The sequence below is a fragment of the Eumetopias jubatus genome, unplaced genomic scaffold (genome assembly GCF_037043125.1).
Source record: "Eumetopias jubatus isolate StellerSeaLion01/CBP00866 unplaced genomic scaffold, mEumJub1_p1.0 scaffold_13, whole genome shotgun sequence".
Taxonomy (NCBI): Eukaryota; Metazoa; Chordata; class Mammalia; order Carnivora; family Otariidae; genus Eumetopias; species Eumetopias jubatus.
Window position 1 is genome coordinate 102,470,862 of NW_028274819.1, and position 21,474 is coordinate 102,492,335.

General features: G+C 38.7%; 1 protein-coding gene across 1 annotated transcript; it reads left to right on the forward strand.

The window, feature by feature from the left end:
- The first annotated feature begins 20,426 nt into the window (after nt 1–20,426).
- On the forward strand, nt 20,427–21,017 carry LOC114211249 (NXPE family member 4). Its single transcript, XM_028105732.1, has one exon. It carries the CDS (start codon nt 20,427–20,429, stop codon nt 21,015–21,017), a length of 591 nt encoding a protein of 196 aa, XP_027961533.1.
- The last annotated feature ends 457 nt before the right edge of the window (nt 21,018–21,474 follow it).

Genomic DNA, 21,474 nt, shown 5'->3' on the forward strand with positions numbered 1-21,474 from the left:
TAGTTTAAAAGAAAATTCCTTAATGAGAAAAGATAAAAACTACTATATAATATAGAAAAAAATGCCTTGGCAGGTTATATTCCCAAAATGAATTTTAAGTATTGAAGGAATTGTGTCTATTTTAATGGTATTTGGTATGATTATAGTAGAAATGGGTGTTATTTTGATGCTAAAAATATTTAAAGTATCGGGGGTGGGAGGGAGGGGGTGGCTGGGTGATAGACATTGGGGAAGATATGTGCTACGGTGAGCGCTGTGAATTGTGTAAGACTGTTGAATCACAGATCTGTACTTCTGAAACAAATAACGCAACATATTTTAAGAAAAAAGAAAAAGAAGAAGATAGCAGGAGAGGAAGAATGAAGGGGAGTAAGTCAGAGGGGGAGACGAACCAGGAGAGATGATGGACTCTGAAAAACAAACTGAGGTTTCTAGAGGGGAGGAGGGTAGGGGGATGGGTTAGCCTGGTGATGGGTATTAAAGAGGGCACATTCTGCATGGAGCACTGGGTGTTATGAACAAACAATGAATCATGGAACACTACACCAAAACAAATTATGTAATATATGGTGATTAACATAACAATAAAAAAATTAAAAAAAATATTTAAAGTATCTTCCTATTGAAATTAATAGTAACTGCATTACTTAATGAGAGTTCACTTTTATAATTCGGGTTTAAAAAAAAAAAGATAAATTCCCCTTTAAGGTGAAGTAATTTTGACCTTGGGACCAAATGTGGTTCGTTTTAGGCTCTTTATTAAAAAAAAAGTGGTGCATATTTTCATAGATTCACAGAAGTATTTGATAAGGTTATTTATGTTTATTTATAATAGCTATTTATGATAAAAACTCTCAAAAAAACTAGAAATAGAAAAGAGCATTTATCTTTTCAAAAAAACTATCTGCCAAAAATTCTGCAGCAGTCATTTTACTTAACAGTGGAAATTTAGAAATAGTTCTTTTAAGATATGGAAATGATAAGGATGACCACTGTCATCCCAGGCCAGAACATAAAGGTGAGAATTTAAAAATATAAGAGCTTGACAAGACACAAACTGTCATTATTTGCAGACCATAGGATATCTTCATTTAACCTAGCAAATTGAGAGATTTTGCTCTGAAATATTAACCAATAGATATAAACACGGGGTCAAAGGTTATGCACATATGAAATTTTACTAGAAGTTCCCAAATTGTTCTCCTAAAATTGTCACTTATATCAGCAGTGTATAAATGCTCCTTTATGTCAAATATTTGTCAAATTATAATTTTTATAATTCTAAGTTTGATATATATGGTAAGTGTGACATCTCTGTCACTTTGATTTCAGTTTTCACTTACTTGGTAACTAATAATGTTAAGCATCTTTTCACATATATTAACCATTCAAGTATCATCTTATATGAATTGACTATTCATGTCTTTTCCCTGTTTCTCTGTTTGATTGTCTACTTCTTTGCTTTGGAAAACATTCTTAATGAGCTTTGGGAAAAATTCTTTGACTTTATTGAGTGGACATATAGTTTATGCCTTGCATTTTTACTTTGTTTTAGATTATCTTTTGTTGCATTGAAATTAAAAATTTTAATAGGGTCCAAGATGGCAACATCGCAAGACCCTGAATTTACCTCCTCCATGAACACACTTAATCTACACTTACACATAGAGCAATTATTCCTGAAGAAGAACTGAGGGCTGACTGAACAGCTTCTGCATAACAAAGGATAGAGGCACCACATAGAGAACAAGCAGGAGAGAGAAAGACATGACAACAATGGAACCCCACTCCCAGATGCTGCAAGCTGTGGTGGAGAGGGATGGTACTGAGGGACCGGGAGCAGATTCCTCTGCCCTGGAGAACAGAAAAAAAGCTGTGGTTTAAATGTGCAACTAAAATATAAAAGAATAAACTCTCCACCCAGTGGGGGAAGGGTAGGAAGTGCTGGTAAGCACCACTGTTTACATTCCCCCTCCACTCTGATAGCACACATAGGAGCAGGCCTGCCCCTTGCTGGTCTGTCCCTTCAGTGAGTCCCAGGCCCCTGGTCCACACCAGCCCCAGATGCCCTGGGACCCAGGAAAAAAAAAAGCCACAGCTAAAAACAGCAACTAGAATATAAAGGAACCAGCCTCTAATTCTGCTGCAGAGGAATTGCTGGAATGCTCTTCACGGTTGGAGGGGCAGGCAAGTGCCATTGCTTACATTTCTCTTCCACCTTGATATACAGATGGAAGTCTGCCATCTCAGCCAGCCCCAAGACCATAGACCACACCAGCCTCAGCCATCCCCCAAGGAGGCCCCAGAAGGCAGCCCAGCACTACATGCCCCAGGACACCCCTGCATAGTGCCACCACAGCCTCAGCCATTTCACCAAAGCAACACAGATACAGAGCATCTTGGAACACCCCAGGCCTGTATATGTTTCAGCTACAGTTGTCCCACCAGAGCCCCCCATGTGCAGAGTTCCCCAAGACCTTCTGGCCCCCACACACCTCTGCTGCAGCTGTTCTACCAGGCGGCAACCTGCACAGAGTGCCCCTGGACCCCCTGGTCCATGCTGACTTGAGCTCCAGGCATTCTGTCAGGCACCCCCCAAGTTGAGCACACCGGGGCCACCCAGTCCATACTTGCTTTAGCTCCAGCTGCCCTGCCAGTTGTGCCCCTTACATGGAGCATCCCAGGACTTACCCAGCCCCTGCCTGCTTCACTTCAGCTGTCCCACCAGGGTGCCTTCTGTGCAGAGACCCCTGGGCCTTCCAGGCCATACCCATGTTAGCTCCAGCCACCCAACCATGGCAGCCCCAGTGTAGAATATCCCAGGGCTCCCAACCCGTGCTGTCTATAATCCCAGCCAGCCAGCCAAGCCACCAGGTACACACAGTCTATGCAGGGGATATTCTTGCACAAGGCCGTTTCTTCAAATCTAGAAGAAGCAGCTGTTTTGTCCAACTCGGGGGGGGGGGGGGAGGGACCCACAGGAATTTAAACAAAGGGGACAGAGGAATATGTTCCAAATGAAAGAACAAGACAAAACCTCAGAAGAAGAACTAAACAAAATGAAGACAAGCAACCTATCAGAAAAACAATCCAAAGTAATGGTCATAAAGACAAGAGTGGATGAACTCAGTGGGAACTTCAACAAAGAGAGAAAATATTAAAAACAAATCAACGTGAATAAATAACTGAAATGAAAAATATGCTAGAGGGAATCATTAGCAGATTAGAGGATGCAGAAGAGCAGATCAGTGGTCCAGACAAGGTAATGGAAAGCACCCAAGCTGAACAACAAAAAGAAAAAAGGGTAAAAAAATTTGATGACAGGTTAAGAGATCTCTGAGACAACATCAGCTGTACCAACATTTTTGCATTTTAAGGTCCCATAAGAAGAAGAGACCAAGAAAAGGGCGGAAAACTTACTTGAAGAAATAATAGCTGACAACTTCCCTAACCTGGCAAAGAAACAGACATCTGGGTCCAAGAAGCAGAGAGCTCCAAAGAAGATGAACCCTAAGAGGTCCACACCAACACACATAACATTTAAAATTTCAAAGATTAAAGATAAAGAGAGAATCTTAGCAACAGGAGAAAAATAAATTGTTATATACTAGGGAAACTCGATAAGGCTATGAGCTGATTTTTCAACAGAAATTTTGTATGCCAGGGCACCTGGGTGGCTCAGTCGGTTGAGCATCTGCCTTCAGCTCGGGTCATGATCTCCGGTTCCTAGGATTGAGCCCCACATCGGGCTCCCTTCTCAGTGGGGAGTCTGCTTCTCCCTCTCCCTCTGCTGCTCCTCCTGCTTGTGCTCTCTCATGCATGCACTCTTTCTCTCTCTCTCTCTCAAATGAATAAATAAAACCTTAAAAAAAATTTTTTTTGTATACCAGAAGAAAGTGCTATGATCTATTCAAACTGCTGAAAAAGATAAAACCTACAATCAAGAATACTCTAACTGGCAAGATTACTGTTCAGAATGGAAGGAGATATAAAGCGTTTGCCAGACAAACAAAGGTTAAAGAGGTTCATCACCAGTAAAATAGCCTTAAAAATATAAAAGGGACTCCTTTAAGTGGAAAAGAAAAGGCCAGATCTAGAAGTAAGAAAATTATGAAAAACACTCTCATGAGCTAAAGTAAACCTACAATAAAGGTAGTAAATCAATCACTTATAAAGCAGATTAAAAGACCAAAGTAGCAAAGTAAACCTAATTAAGGAACTCACAAAATAAAAAGATATAAAATACAACATCATATATATAAAACAGAGAGTAAAATAATTTTTATAATGTGAACAAATTAATCAACCATGAATTTAATATACACTGCTATATGTTTAGGATATTATGTATCAACTTCATGGTAACCACGAACCAAAAATCTATAACAGATACATGATAAAGAGAAGGGAATCCAAGTATAGCACTGAAGAAAGCCATCAAACCATGAAGGAAGAGAGCAAGAAAAGAGAAAAACTACATAAACAACCAGAAAACAATTAAGAAAATGGAAGTCATCACATTACCTATCAGTAATTACTTTAAATGTAAATGGTTTAAATGCTCAGATCTAAAGAAATAGGGTAGCTGAATGGATAAAAAAAAAAAAAAACAAGACCCATCTATACGCTGCCTACAAGAGACTCACTTCACACCTAAAGACACAGACAAAGTGAAGGTATGGAAAACACATTCCATGTAAATATAAGTGGGGGGGAAAAGCTGAAATTGTAATACTTAGACAAAATAAATTTTAAAACAAAGGCTATAACAAAATCAAAGAGCATTACATAATCATAAAAGGATCAGTCCAACAAGATATAACAATTGTAAATACCAGTGTACCCAAAATAGAATCACCTAAATACATAAATATTAGCAGACATAAAGGGAGAAATTGACAGTGATACAACACTAGTAAGTAACTTTAACATAGTACTTACATCAATGGGAAGATCACACACACAGAAAATCAGTAAGAAAACAGTGGCTTTAAATAGCACATCAGACCAGATCACTTAGTAGATAGATACAGAACATTCCATCCAAAAAGAGCAGAATACACATTTTTTTTTCAAGTGCACATGGAACATTCTTCAGAATAGATCACAAGTCAGGCCACAGAACAAGTTTCAATAAATTTAAGAAGATTGAAATCCTATCAAGCATCTTTTCCAAACACAATGGTATGAAACTATGTCAGTTATAAGGAAAAAACCTGTATAAGTGTGCGCGCGTAGATAGATAGATACCTGTATTTATATCTACACACAATGGGAAGTTAGTTATAAAAAAGAATGAGATCTTGCTATTTGCAACAACATTGGATGGGCCTATGAAGGTATTATGCTAAGTAAAATAAGTCAGAGAAAGACACCCTGTGGTTTCACTTACATGTGGAATATAAAAAGGAAAATAAACAACATAAAACAGGAACAGACTAATTTATGGAACAATCTACTGGTTCCCAAAGGGAAGGCTACGGTGGGAATGGGTGAAATAGGTGAAGGGGATTAAGAGGCAAACTTCCAGTTATAAATAAGTCATGGGGATAAGTACAGCATAGTCACCATAGTCAATAATGTTGTAATAACGCTGTATAGTGACAGATAGTAACTACACTTACCATGGTGAGCACAGTGTAATGTATGGAACTGTTGAATCCCTATATTGTACGCTTGAAGTTAATATAACATTGTATGTTAACTGTACTTCAGTAAAAAATAGAAAAAGAGAATGCCAGGCATGTCAACAACTTAAAAAAGATCACTGATCCTAGATCATCACAACAAATATAGTAATAATGAAAACATTTAAAATATTGGAGAATTACCAAAATGTGACCTAGAGACACAATGTGAGCAAATGCTGTTGAAACCACAGCACTAATAAACTTGCTTGCCCCAGGGTTGCCACAAAACTTTAATTTGTAAAAAAAAAAAAAAAAAAAATTAAAAGCAAAGCACAATAAAAAATTTTAAATATAAACATTAATATTCATTAGTTTGTGTTTTTGTTTTAGTGGGTTTTTTTTTCTTTTTTGTCTTTACGAAATCATTTCATACTACAAGGTCACAAATATGTTCTTTTACATTCTCTCCTAAAACTTTTAAAGTTTGGCTTTTCACAATTTAGTAATGAACCTACCTGGAATTTGCATAATGTGGTGTAGGAATCCTATGGTATTTTCCCTCCAGTATGAGCAATCATTTATGAATTGTGCATCCTTTCTGCCAATTTGCAATGACACCTTCTTATTTATCAAACTTTCTTAGTAAGTTGGTTTATGGGCTTTTTATTCTATCATGGTGGTCAATTTGTTTATAGCTGTGCAAATGCCACACGGTCTTAATTATAATTGCTTTTTAATAAATTGATGTCTGGCAGGATAGGCCCTTTATTTTTATCTTTTTCTGCAGATTTGGTTATTTTTGTCCTTGTTGCTCTTCTATATAATAATTAGAATCAGCTTATAAAGGTCTAATAGAATTTGGGGGAGAATTACAATCTTTCTAAACCTTCCTACTGATAAACATGACATACTATTCCATGTATTCCTGCCTTTTATGTCCTTTAACATTTTATAATGTTGTCCCTAAGAATCTTTTATATCTTGTGTTAATTTTATGTGTTACTTTTAATACAGTTTTTACTAATATATTTTCAGTTAGTCTTTGTTACTGCTTTAGAATACAACTGATTTTTATATGTGGATTAATTTCCTAGGGCTACCATAACAAAGTACCACAAACTGTGGCTAAAACAACCTAAATTTAGTCCCTCATAGTTTTGGAAGCCAGGAGCCTGAAATCAAGGTGTCAGAAAGGCCACATTCCCTCTGAAGACTTAAGGGAAGAATCCTTGTTTGCCTCTCTCATCTTATAGTGACCCCCGGCATTCCTTGCCTTGTGGCAACGTAACTCCAATCTCTACTGCCATCTTCACAGGATCTCCTTCTTTCTGTGTCCTCTTGTCTTTTTTGAAGACATCAGTCATTGACTTTGGGACGTCACCTAAACTGAGAATGATCTCATCTTGAGATCCTTAATGAACTACCTCCGCAAAGACCCTATTTCCAAACAAGGTCACCATCTGAGATTCCAGGTGGATGTCAATTTTGGGGAGACAAAACTCAACTCATAATCTTATATCAAACAATTTGACCAAACTTTATTACTTCTAATAATTTGTGGATTTATCTATGTGGACTTTTATGTTATGAAACAGACAATTTTCTCATTTGTCTCTTCTGTCATTTTTTTTTCCCCTTTTTAGGTCTTCTTTCTTTTGCTACACTCCAGGAAAATGTTGAATAAAAGTTGTGGTGACAAACAATTTTAATTTCTTCCTAACTAGTGTAAATTCTTCTAAAATTTTACAAGTAAGCATAATGTATTGGATGTAGGATTTTAAATAAATATCCTTTATTATACTAATCAAGTTTCTATTTCTAGTTTACTGAGAGGTTTTTACATTGTTTTATTTTTTAATTATAAACGAGTCCTGCATTTTATTGACATTTTTTCAGCATCAAGTGAAAGGTTCACCTTTCCTTCATCTAAATGTTAATGTGGTTGTCAGGGAGGAAAAACTGTTCCTCTATTCCCTCCTGCTTAGTAACGGGAGTCCTGTGAATTACACTGACAAAAGACAGAGTAACATGAAGAAAAAAAGGTTTATATAAGTGCATATGGAAGCCAACAAAAAAGTAGCTGTCTTATTAAATGTTTAAAGTTGGAGGCTTATCCATCTAATTTACTAGGGAAGAGGGAGGAGGGAGAAAAGCTCTTGGGGAAGAACAAATAGAGACAAAAAATAGAGACAAAAAAAGACAATCTGTTTTTTTTAGAAGAACAAGTAGGATATAAGAAAGTTTATGATAAAGTTGGTTTATGCAGGTGCCATTGGTCGTTTTCATGGCCATGAAACTCCCAGAGGGACATTTATGGTAGCCTCCTTTCCCAGAAGTTGCTGCTCTTCGGCAGATAAGGGATGTTCCAAGAAGGCTTCTATCCGCATCTACTGAATGTTAAATGTCTTCGGCTTAAAATAAGCTCTGTATGAACCCTTGGGTTCTGAGTTGGGTCCCTCATGGCAAAATACGATGGACGTCCATCGTTGTCTTCCTGGGACAAAATGAAGCCATGATGGTTTTCTTCCCCCATATATTACGGAATTCAATTGAGTAGTCATCTATTTAGGATTATTCAGCTCTGTCCTGTGGTAAAATTAATTTTTCCTTTCTTTACTTTCCTCACAAAATAGTGTGAGGAATTTTCAGCCTTTTTTTTTTTTTTAAAGATTTTACTTATTTGACAGAGTGATAGCAAGAGCAGGAACACAAGCAAGGGGAGTGGGAGAGGGAGGAGAAGCAAGCTTCCCGCCAAGCAGGGAGCCCGATGCGGGGCTCGATCCCAGGACCCTGGGATCATGACCTGAGCTGAAGGCAGACGCTTAACGACTGAGCCACCCAGGCACCCCTCAGCCTTTTTTTTAATTTCTAAATAGTTTATATAACATAGGTAAAAAGAGTAGAAATCAGGCAAAACTTGTGCTTTGTCGTACACGTTGGAGAGTTTTTTTTAATGAATTTATATTCTTTAATGTACTTTAAATTTTTTAATAAATTTAATTTTTTAAAGGTTTTATTTGGGAGAGAGAAAGAGAGCATGAGCGGGGGGGGGGGGCAGAAGGAGAGGGAGAAGCAGGCTCTCTCTGGAGCAGGGAGCCTGATGTGGGATTCAATCCCAGGACCCTGAAATCATGACCTGAGCTGAAGGCAGACACTTACTGGACTGAGCCACCCAGGCACCCCTAATAAATTTAATTTTTTAAAACAGTTTTTGGTTTACAGAAAAATGGGGAAGATAGTAGAGTTCCCAAATACTTTTGCATTCTTGTATTATTAACATATTATCATCAAACATTTATATTATGGTATAAACATATATGTAGTATATATTACTATGATAACACATTTGCTATGGTATATTGTTATAATTAATGAGCCAATATTGATACATGGTCATTAACTAGGAACTATATTCAGATTTCTTTAGTTTTTAATCTAATGTCCCTTTTTCTGTTCCAAGATCCTGTGTTACATTTAGCTGACATGTCTTTTTAAATTCCTTTTGGCTATAATAGTTTTTCAGACTTCACTTGTTTTTGATGACATGATTTTGAAGAGTACTGATCAGGTATTTCACATAAAATGTTTAGCAATTGGGATTTATCTGGTATTTTTCTCATGGTTAGGTTGAAGTGATGGGTTTGGAGAAGACTACAGAGGTGAAGTGTCATTTTTATCACTGTATATCAAGGGTACATCTTATCAGTATGATTTGTCACTATCGATGTTGCCTTGGTCACCTGGCTGAGGATCTTTGTCAGCTTTCTCTCCTGTCCGGTTACTCTTCCTGCCCCACCGCTGTTCCATATTCTTTCGAAGAAAGGTATTATGCATAGAATAATTACGTTTTTTGAGTTTATTTCTTCTCCCATCAATTTTATTGTCATATATTTTGAAAATAGTTTCTGTCTCATGCTTTGCAAATGTATAGATATAGTTATTTTAGTATTCTCATGATTTCAAAAGTCTTTGTGCCAGCTATAGTAAACCCTTTTTTATTCCCCAAATTATTTGTATATTTTCCCTTTCTATTGATCACATTTATTGGAAAGTTGCACACTTTCTAGTTTTGTTCTAAGAATTAGCTTTTTATTCTGTTGGTTATTACTTCTTTGTTTTAGCTCCTTTTAACACCTGCTATTTTACTTACGATTCCCTTACTTTAAGTTCACCATGCTATTCCTTTACTATTCCTGACATGGACATTTAGCTCATTTGGTCTTAATTCTTACTGCTATTTGATAGCTATATTTACAGTTATAAATTTCCCTCTCAGTATAATTTGGTGGCATTCTACATCATTTGATAAAGGGAATCTCATTAAAATTCGCTGTCAAAATCTTGTGATTTCATTGTGATTTACATTTAAATAATGAATTTAACAGTTGTTGACGTTATCCTTGTGAGCCAGTACGTGGTCTATTTTTTTTTTTATTTTCGCATGTACTTGAAAGTAATGTAGTCTCTGCTGGTTTGTTTGGATTTTACCTTGCCTTCCTGGAATTCTTCTGGATGTCGACCTATTTATTCCTTTGCTCTGTATGTTTTAACTTGTCTTTCCATATTCTTTCAACTCTTTTTTTTTTAATTTTTTATCATAACAGTTAATCATCATACATTACATCATTAGTTTCTGATGTAGTGTTCTATGATTCACCGCCTGTGCACAACACCCAGTGCTCCATGCAGAACGTGCCTTCTTTAATACCCACCACCAGCTAACCCATCCTCCCACCCCCCTCACCTCTACACCCCTCAGTTTGCTTCTCAGGGTCCATTGTCTCTCATGGTTTATCTCCTCCTCCGATTTCCCCCCCTTCATTCCCACAACCTGCTATCTTCTTCTTTTTTTTTTTTTCTTAACATATATTGCATTATTTGTTTCAGAGGTACAGATCTGTGATTCAACAGTCTTGCACAATTCACAGCACTCACCATAGCACATGCCCTGCCCAATGTCTATCACCCAGCCACCACATCCCTCCCACCCCCCACCACTCCAGCAACCCTCAGTTTGTTTCCTGAGATTAAGAATTCCTCATATCAGTGAGGTCATAGGATACATGTCTTTCTCTGATTGACTTATTTCACTCAGCATAACACGAGTTCTATCCACATCGATGAAAATGGCAAGATCTCATTCCTTTTGATGGCTGCATAATATTCCAGAGTGTGTGTGTCTGTGTGTGTGTGTGTGTGCGTGTGTGTGTGTGTGTCTGGGTGTGTGTATATATACCACGTCTTCTTTATCCATCCATCTGTCGATGGACATCTTGGCTCTTTCCACAGTTTGGCTATTGTAGATATTGCTGCTATAAACATCGGGGTGCATGTACCCCTTTGGGTCCCTAGATTTGTATCTTTGTGGTAAATACCCAGTAGTGCAATTACTGGATCATATAGTAGCTCTATTTTCAACTTTTTGAGGACCCTCCCTACTGTTTTCCAGAGTGGTTGCACCAGCTTGCATTCCCACCAAGAGTGTAGGAGGGTTCCCCTTTCTCCGCATCCCCGCCAACATCTGTCATTTCCTGACTTGTTAATTTTAGCCATTCTGACTGGTGTGAGGTGGTATCTCATTGAGGTTTTGATTTGGATTTCCCTGAGGCCGAGCGACGTTGAGCACTTTTTCATGTGTCTGTTGGCCATTTGGATGTCTTCTCTGGAAAAATGTCTGTTCATGTCTTCTGCCCATTTCTTGATTGGATCATTTCTTCTTTGGGTGTTGAATTGGATAAGTTCTTTAAGGATTTTGGATACTAGCCCTTTATCTGATATGTCATTGGCAAATATTTTCTCCCATTCTGTCGGTTGTCTTTTGGTTTTGGGGACTGTTTCTTTTGCTGTGCAAAAGCCTTTTATCTTGATGAAATCCCAATAGTTCATTTTTACCCTTGCTTCCCTTGCCCTTGGTGATCTTTCTAGGAAGAAGTTGCTGCGGCTAAGGTCAAAGAGTTTGCTGCCTGTGTTCTCCTTTAGGACTTTGACGGACTCCTGTCTCACATTGAGGTCTTTCAACCATTTGGAGTCCATTTTTGTGTGTGGTGTAAGGAAATGGTCCAGTTTCATTCTTCTGCATGTGGCTGTCCGATTTTCCCAAAACCATTTGTTGAAGAGACTGTCTTTTTGCCATTGGACATTTTTCCTGCTTTGTCGAAGATTAGTGGACCATAGAGTTGAGGGTCCATTTCTGGGCTCTCGATTCTGATCCATTGATCTATGTGTCTGTTTTTGTGCCACTATCATACTATCTTGACGATGACAGCTTTGTAATAGAGCTGGAAGTCCAGAATTGTGATGCCGCTAGCTTTGCTTTTCTTTTTCAACATTCATCTGGCCATTTGGGGTCTTTTCTGTTTCCATACAAATTTGAGGACGATTTGTTCCATTTCTTTGAAAAAAGTGGATGGTATTTTGATGGGGATTGCATTGAATGTGTAGATTACTCTAGGTAGCATTGACATTTTCACAACGTTTGTTCTTCCAATCCATGAGCATGAAACGTTTTTCCATTTCTTTGTGTCTTCTTCAATTTCTTTCATGAGTATTTTATAGTTTTCTGAGTACAGATCCTTTGCCTCTTTGGTTAGATTTATTCCTAGGTAGCTTATGGTTTTGGGTGCAATTGTAAATGGGATCGACCCCTTAATTTCGTTGTCTTCTGTCTTGTAGTTGGTGTATAGGAATGCCACTGATTTCTGTGCATTGATTTTATACCCTGCCACTTTACTGAATTCCTGTGAGTTCTAGCAGTTTTGGGGTGGAGTCTTTTGGGTTTTCCACATAAAGTATCATATCATCTGCACACAGTGAGAGTTTGACTTCTTCTTTGCCGATTTGGATGCCTTTGATTTCTTTTTCTTTTCTGATTGCTGTGCCTAGGACTTCTAATACTATGTTGAATAGCAGTGGTGAGAGTGGACATCCCTGCCGCGTTCCTGACCTTAGGGGAAAAGCTCTCAGCTTTTCCCCAATGAGAATGATATTGGCTGTAGGTTTTTCATAGATGGCTTTTATGATATTGAGGTATGTACCCTCTATCCCTATACTCTGAAGAGTTTTGATCAAGGATGCTGTACTTTGTCAAATGCTTTTTCTGCATCTATTGAGAGGATCATATGATTCTTGTTCTTTCTTTTGTTAATGTATTGCATCACGTTGATTGATTTGCGAATGTTGAACCAACCTTGCAGCCCAGGGATAAATCCCACTTGGTTGTGATGAATAATCCTTTTAATGTACTGTTGGATCCTATTGGTTATTATTTTGGCGAGAATTTTTGCATCCATGTTTATCAAGGATATTGGTCTGTAATTCTCCTTTTTGATGGGGTCTTTGTCCTGTTTGGGGATCAAGGTAATGGTGGCCTCATAAAACGAGTTTGGAAGTTTTCCATTTCTATTTTTTGGAACAGTTTCAGGAGAATAGGTTTTAATTCTTCTTGAAATGTTTGGTAGAATTCCCCTGGGAAGCCATCTGGCACTGGGCTTTTGTTTGTTGGGAGATGTTTGATGACTGCTTCAATTTCCTTAGTGGTTATAGGTCTGTTCAGGTTTTCTATTTCTTCCTGGTTCCGTTTTGGTAGTTGATACATCTCTAGGAATGCATCCATTTCTTCCAGGTTATGTAATTTGCTGCCATAGAGTTGCTCATGATATGTTCTTATACTTGTTTGTATTTCTTTGGTGTTGGTTGTGATCTCTCCTCTTCCATTCATGCTTTTGTTGATTTGGGTCCTTTCTCTTTTCTCTTTGATAAGTCTGGCCAGGGGTTTATCAATCTTGTTAATTCTTTCAAAGAACCAGCTCCTAGTTTCGTTGATCTGTTCTACTGTTCTTTTGGTTTCTATTTCATTGATTTCTGCTCTGATCTTTATTATTTCTCTTCTCCTGCTGGGATTAGGACTTTATTTGCTGTTCTTTCTCCAGCTCCTTTAGGTGTAGGGTAAGGTTGTGTATTTGAGAATGTTCTTGTTTCTTGAGAAAGGCTTGTATTGCTATGTACTTTCCTCTCAGGACTACCTTTGCTGCATCCCAAAGATTTTGACAGTTGAGTTTTCATTTTCATTGGTTTTCATGAATTTTTTAAATTCTTCTTTAATTTCCTGGTTGACCCATTCATTCTTTAGTAGGATGCTCTTTAGCCTCCATGTATTTGAGTTCTTTCCGACTTTCCTCTTGTGATTGAGTTCTAGTTTCAAAGCATTGTGGTCTGAAAATATGCACGGAATGATCCCAGTCTTTTGGTACTGTTTGAGACCTGATTTGTGACCTAGGATGTGATCAATTCTGGAGAATGTTCCATGGGCACTAGAGAAGAATGTGTATTCCGTTCCTTTGGGATGGAATGTTCTGAATATGTCTGTAAAGTCCATTTGGTCCAATGTGCCATTTCAAGTCTTTATTAACTTGTTGAACTTTTGCTTAGATGATCTGTCCATTTCAGTCAGGGGGGTGTTAATGTCCCCCACTATTATTGTATTGTCAATGTGTTTCTTTGCTTTTGTTATTAATTGCCTTATATAATTGGCTGCTCCCGTGTTAGGGGCATAAATATTTACAACTGTTACATCTTCTTGTTGGATAGACCCTTTAAGTAGAATATAGTGTCCTTCCTCATCTCTTATCACAGTCTTTGTTTTAAAATCTAATTGTCTGATATAAGGATTGCCACCCCAGCTTTCTTTTGGTGTCCAGTAGCATGGTAAATGGTTTTCTACCCCCTCACTTTCAATCTGGAGGTGTCTTTGGTTCTAAAATGAGTCTCTTTCAGTGTCTTGTTTTTGAATCCAATCTGATAGCCTGTGTCTTTTGATTGGGGCATTTAGCCCATTTACATTCAGGGTAACTATTGAAAGATATGAATTTAGTGCCATTGTATTGCCTGTAAGGTGACACTTACTGTATACTGTCTGTGTTCCTTTCTGATCTATGCTGCTTTTAGGATCTCTCTCTGCTTAGAGGACCCCTTTCAATATTTCTTGGAGGGCTGGTTTCGTGTTTGCAAATTCCTTTAGTTTTTGTTTGTCCTGGAAGCTTTTTCTCTCTCCTTCTATTTTCCATGACAGCCTAGCTGGATATAGTATTCTTGGCTGCATATTTTTCTCGTTTAGTGCTCTGAAGATATCTTGCCAATCCTTTCTCGCCTGCCAGGTCCCTGTGGATAGGTCTGTTGCCAATCTAATGTTTCTACCATTGTAGGTTACATATCTCTTCTCCTCCTGAGCTGCTTTCAGGTTTTTCTCTTTGTGTCTGAGACTCGTAAGTTTTACTATTTGATGTCGGGGTATTGACCTATTTTTACTGATTTTGAGAGGGGGTTCTCTGTGCCTCCTGGATTTTGATGCCTGTTTCCTTCCCCACATTAGGGAAGTTCTCTGCTATAATTTGCTCCAGTGTACCTTCTGCCCTTCTCTCTCTTTCTTCTTCTTCTGGGATCCCAGTTATTCTAATGTTGTTTCATCTTATGGTATCACTTATCTCTCGAATTCTGCCCTCGTGATCCTGTAGTTGTTTATCTCTCTTTTTCTCAGCCTCTTTATTTTCCATCATTTGGTCTTCTATATCCCTGATTCTCTCTTCTGCCTCATTTATCCTAGCAGTTAGCACCCCCATTTTTTATTGCACCTCATTAATAGCCTTTTTGATTTCGACTTGGTTAGATTTTAGTTCTTTTATTTCTCCAGAAAGGTTTCTCTAATAACTTCCATGCTTTTTTCAAGCCCAGCTAGTATCTTTAAAGTCATGATTCTGAACTCTAGGTCCAACATCATACTAATGTCCATATTGAGTAGGTCCCTGGCAGACAGTACTACCTCTTGTTCTTTTTGTTGAGGTGATTTTTTCCATCTTGGCATTTTGTCCAGAGGAGAATAGATGAATGAGAGAACAAAATGCTAACAGGGTAACAATATCCCCAGAAAATATACTCTAAACAAATCAGAAAAGATGGGAAGCCAGGGGAAAAGAAAGGGAAAGAAAGAAAAAAGAAAAAGAAAAAGATAAAAACAAACAAAAACAGAACAAAAAAAACCAGAATATGATCACATATGATCAGGCTGGTGCATAGACAGTGTCACACACTAGATTTTGGGTGTATTTTCGTCTGTTAGAAGAAAGCACCTCTCAAATTTTTAAAGAAAGAAAAACATATATGTACACAAATAAGGGTTGATATGATGAAGGGATGCAATATGACTGTAAAGATGCAAATTATAAAAAATTTTATAAAAGGAATTGATAAGAAGTTGTTTGAAAAATGAAAGAAGAGGTTTTAAAAAGGAAGGGAGAGAATGTGATTAGGCAGGAGACTAGAACAAAGCCATACACTAGAGATTTAGGTTATATTTTGATCTGTTAGAAGAAACTGTATCTCAAAATTTTAAAGAGAGAACAACTTATATATATATATATATATATATATATATATATATATATATATATATATGCCAAAAATAAGGGTAACTACTTTGAAGGGATAGAATATGACTCTAAAAATGAAAAGTAAACATGTTTTTTAAAAACGGAATGATAAGATGTTGGTTGAAAAAGGGAAAAAGAAAAATTCAAAAAAAAGGACAGTTAAAAAAAATTAACTTTGAAAGACTAAAGAATATGGTAAAAAAGCCATGAATTCTATGTGCAGTATTCCCCTAGCGCTGGAGTTCTGTTCTCATTGATCAGTAAATTTGGTCTTGGCTGACTCTTCTTGCTGATCTTCTGGGGGAGGGGCCTGTTGCCGTGGTTCCCAAATGTCTTTGCCGGAGGCAGAATTGACCCTCCCTTGTTGGTCCGGGCTAAGGAATCTGCTTGGGTTTGTTCTCAGGAGCTTTGGTTCCCTGCAAGCTCTTGGTACAGCTTTGGAGGATGAGAGTGAAAATGGTGGCCTCCCAATCTCCACCCGGAGGAGCTGAGAACTCGGGGCCCCGCTCCTCAGTGCGCCCCCAGAGATAAGCAGTCAATCACTCCCGTGTCCCCGGTCTCCAGCCGCACTCCGTGCTCACCCGGCCTGTGACCGAGCGTTTCTATCTCTGGCACCCGACCCCGTGTGGAGTCTCCAAACCCAGCAGATCCCTGCGGTGCGCTCCCGCGCGGCTCCTCCCGGGGGAGGAAGGGGAGTCTCCCCGGCTCTGCCGCTTGTTGGGTCCCTGCTGGAGGAGCAGTGGCCCGACTGGGCCGCGGATCACAGTTTATGGCCACCCCGAGCTGAGAGCCCGCGCCTCGGCTCCGTCTCTGCAGCCGGCTTCCCCACTCCGATCCCTGGGAGCTCTGCCGCACTCAGGCTCCCCCGGTCTTTCTGTGACCCCGAGCGTCCTGAGACCACACTGTCCCACGAGGGTTTCCCCTGCCCCCCTCCCGCCGCCCCCCCCCCCAGCTTAGCCACTGGAGTGATGTCCCTCAGCGGAGCTGACTTCTAAAAGGTCCGATTTTGTGCTCCGCGGCTCTAGCACTTGCCAGAAGCGGCCGGCGGAGGCCCCTCCCCCGCCGTCTATCCTCCCGAATATCGCCTCGGATTCACTTCTCCACACGTCCTACCTTCCAGTAAGTGGTCGCTTCTCTGTTCAGAGAGTTGTTGCTACTCTCCTCTTCGATCTCCTGTTGAGTTCGTAGGTGTTCAGAATGGTTTGATTCCTATCCAGCTGAATACCTGAGACCAGAGGAAATCCAGGTCTCCTACTCCTCCGCCATCTTGCTCCGCCCTCCTCTTCTTCATATTTCTTAATCACCAAAACTTTTCAAGACGTCATTGTCTTTCCTTTAAAAAAATATGAGGCAGGGCCTCATCTGACTGGAAGGGAGCATGTGTAGGAAAGGTTTATTACATCCCTATCCCAATGCATACGTCAGTATGTAGCCAGCATGCTCACAAAAGCACTGAAAGAGCTGAAAATAATGTAAAATTTATATTGTCATTTTCTACAGTTGGCATGATGCTTAAGGGTATGAATTCTAGATCCAGATGCCCTGCGAGCAAAATCTGGCTTCTCCCTGTCCTATCTGGGTAATCACGGGCAAGTTACATAACTACTATCCCTCTAAGTTTCTTCATCTGTAAAACTGAGAGGAAAATAGTAGCCACCTGGTAAAATGAAGTAATATATACAATGCCTTTAGAATTGTTTGTTACATAGGTGAGTCCTCTTTGGTGTAACCTATCATCCGTATTATCATTACATGAAAAGAGAGATTCCAGGAGCAAGACAATGACTTTGCATCAGTTAGAAATAATACTTAAAAGCACGGGCTGTGTTGTCTAATGTACATAGCCTGTGCACTTAGAAGCTATGGCCTTTGGCATGTTACTTATTTTCTGTGCCTCATTTTCCTCATCCAGCTACAAATAATATTATCTGGTGGTTGTTATGAAGACTAAGTGAGATAATCGTTATCAAATACTTAACACATGTTGCCCAGTGAACAAGAGCGACTGCAGCTGTGTCCCATGTCCAAGTTGGGGCTGGAATCCAGTGGCTAGAATGCTAGTCCAGTTGCTCTGTTTACTAAACCAAGGATGCACCAGTAATAATACAGAATTCACTAGTAGATCTTAGCACTATTAACTGGCAAACTGTGACTGCCTGCCTACTGGGTCCTGGGTCCTGGCTGTCATCACTGAGAATAGTGCACCCTCTGTGGCTCCATTATGACCTTTCTGACATGATATCACTCTTGTGATCTCAAACTTAGAAGGTCAGCTGATCCTCCCAATAAAAAGAGAAAATAGGGGACTTGTCTCCAAGAAATAGGTAGAATTCCCAACAAAAGGGGGAGAGTTGTAAATTATGACCTCTGAACTCCTCCAGACCTCAGTTTCCTCATCTATAAAATTCAGGGTCCGATGGTAATCTTTAGCATCACTTTCTATAACAGTGAGTCTCTTAGGCTATAGAAAGCACAGAATTTAATGAGTTACCTCCTTCTTTGTCTAACCTTTTAAATTGCAGCAAAATGTCTGTTGCACATTTTCTTAAAAGTTAAATTTTATAGCAGGCTTTGTAAAAGGAAATTGAAGTAAATTAGAAGCAGAATGAAGACAATGATACTGCCATTTTCCTTCAACTAATGCTCCAGAGTCTATTTTCAAATGCTGTGGGTGAAAACTTTAAATGTAGCCCTTTACTTCAAAGATGGCACTTGTTACAAAGCATTAATAATCCTTTTCTACATATTTTCCTCAGAACTTCTAACTACAAAGCAGCTGGCCCCAATAGTCTGATAAAGGCCTAATTTATAGGATGAAAAGTGGAAGGACTTAATTTTATTCATATTATACTCATATTTTCATGAGTTCTAAGATTGAGTAGACGGTTTTCATAAGAATTGGGAGCAACTTCAAATTGAGGTGCAGATTCTGTCACTAACTGTGTAATCTTGAACAGGTCATTTCATCTCTTGATTTTCTACAACATGACAATTAAGTGTATGTGTGTGTGTGTGTGTGTGTGTGTGTGTGTAGCAGTTGGTTTCACTTTCCACAGTTTGAGTTACTGTCAATGACAGCCTGGAAGCAGATCATCCTCCTAACTGAGGATGTCAGAAGGTCAGTAGTAGCCTCAGTCTATGTCACAGTGCCTACATCACTCACTTCAATTCATCTCATCACGTAGGCATTTTATCATCTCACATCATCACAGAAAAAGGATGTGTCCAGTACAAGAAGATATTTTCAGAGCGATCACATTTACATAACTTTATTGCAGTATATTGTTATAATGGTTCTATTTTATTTTCATTGTTAATCTCTTACTTTGCCTGATTTATAAATTAAATTTTATCATAAGTATGTATATATAGGAAAAAACATTGTGTGTGTGTATATATATACACACACACACCCTATATATATATATATATACCCTATACACACACACACACACACACACATACATATATATATATATACACACATACACACACACACACACACACACACACACATATATATATATTTTGCTATCTGCATTTTCAGACATCCACTGGGGCTCTTAGAATGTATCCTGAATGGATAAGGAGGACTAGTGTGTGTGTGTGTGTGTGTGTGTGTGTGTGTGTGTGTGTGTGTGTGTGTATAGAGGGAGAGGAGCATGATTTGAGGTATATGAATATATCTAAATAAATGCTTTGTAAACTATGAAGCCCTTCACAAATGAATAGTAATACCATTATAGATGAGATGCTCAGTACGTTCTAAGCATATGTAAAGGAAACACAAAAGTATAGAATATAATTCCAAGGATGCCAGAGTGGCTCAGGTCATGATCCCAGGGTCCTGGGATGGAGTCCCCCATTGGGCTCCCTGCTCAGGGGGAAGCCTGCTTCTCCCTCTGCCTGCCACTCCTCCTGCTTGTGCCCACTCACTCTCTCTCTGATAAATGAATAAAATCTTAAATACACACACACACACACACACACACACACACACACATACATACATACATACATATATATAATTCCAGTCTTAGGGAAACTTAGAGTATTTGGAGAAATAGGTTTACTTGGTTTTTTTAAAATGTAAAAACACTAATTAGTACTTTATCTATCCTCAAGCTATTAAGCTCACAAGATGTACAAAATAATACCTAAAAAGTTAACTACATCATGCTCCAATGAAGTTGCTTCAGTGATTACCATCCCCACTCAATTTGCTTCTACGTGATTCTACAAGGGAGCATATATAACTTCTTATCTGTAGAACACTTTGGATTATTCAAATAATTTTCACAACTATTCCTTCATTTAAGCCTATAATCAGTCATGATTAACTTATTATAAACACCAAAACTTTTCTTCTGTCTTTATGATCTTTATAACTTTATACTTGTTTCATTTTGGGATTGCCTATTTGTCATCAGCACGGAAGTCAGTGGATCTACATGAATCTGGAAAACTTCAACACCAACTTGCTGTGGACTTGGACGAGAAGATCAACATCCAGTGGCAAAAACATGGTTACCCTTTGGTTGGCTCATTGAGCTATTCAGTGAAAGAAATTGAGTACATCGCACGAGTCATTGACAGAACCGGAGGAGGAAGAAACATTATCGTTGTAATTTCTCTGGGCCAGCATTTCAGACCCTTCCCCATTGATGTTTTTATCCGAAGGACCCTCAATATCCACAAAGCTGTTCAGCGTCTTCTTCTGAGAAGCCCAGACACTATGGTTATTATCAAGGCAGAAAACATCAGGGAGATGCACGGTGATGTGGAAAGATTCAGTGACTTTCATGGTTATGTCCAGTATCTTGCCATTAAGGATATTTTTCAAGACCTCAGTGTGGGCATCATTGATGCCTGGGATATAACAATTGCATATGGCACAAATAATGTCCACCCACCTCACTCTGTAGTCAGAAATCAAGTTAGTATATTGCTAAAGTATATTTGCTAGATAACACCTCTGAAATCCATTCACTTAATTAAAAACATTTATAAAGTGTTTGCTATCATGCCAGTTCCTATATTTGGCTCTGAACTCCCAATTAGCATGAGAGAATCTGCACTATGGCTAATCCATAAACCACCAATTCAACCAAATAAATTATTTCTAATTGGGCCTCCACTTAAAAATAAAAACTAAAAGTGCCCATGAAAAGGACCTACACTTCTTGATCAGAGTCCTGCTACTCTTAACAAATGAGAAGTCAAGACCTAATGGTTAAAAGTTGTCTCTGGTTCATGGAAATCCAGTGCAATAAAGTTATTCTAAAATATTTGGAGAAAGCAGTCCCATTTTCTTGTTTCTGCTGCTAAAGACAAGCTCAAGATGATTTCCAAGTGGCAAGAGCAGTCCTGTAAGGCAGTTCTCCATGTCCGCAGTCCTAGCGGAGCAACAAAATTCTAAGCAA

What these genes read in the sequence shown, in the direction of transcription:
- LOC114211249 (XM_028105732.1), top strand. Translation starts at nt 20,427, where the DNA reads ATGATCTTTATAACTTTATACTTGTTTCATTTTGGGATTGCCTATTTG.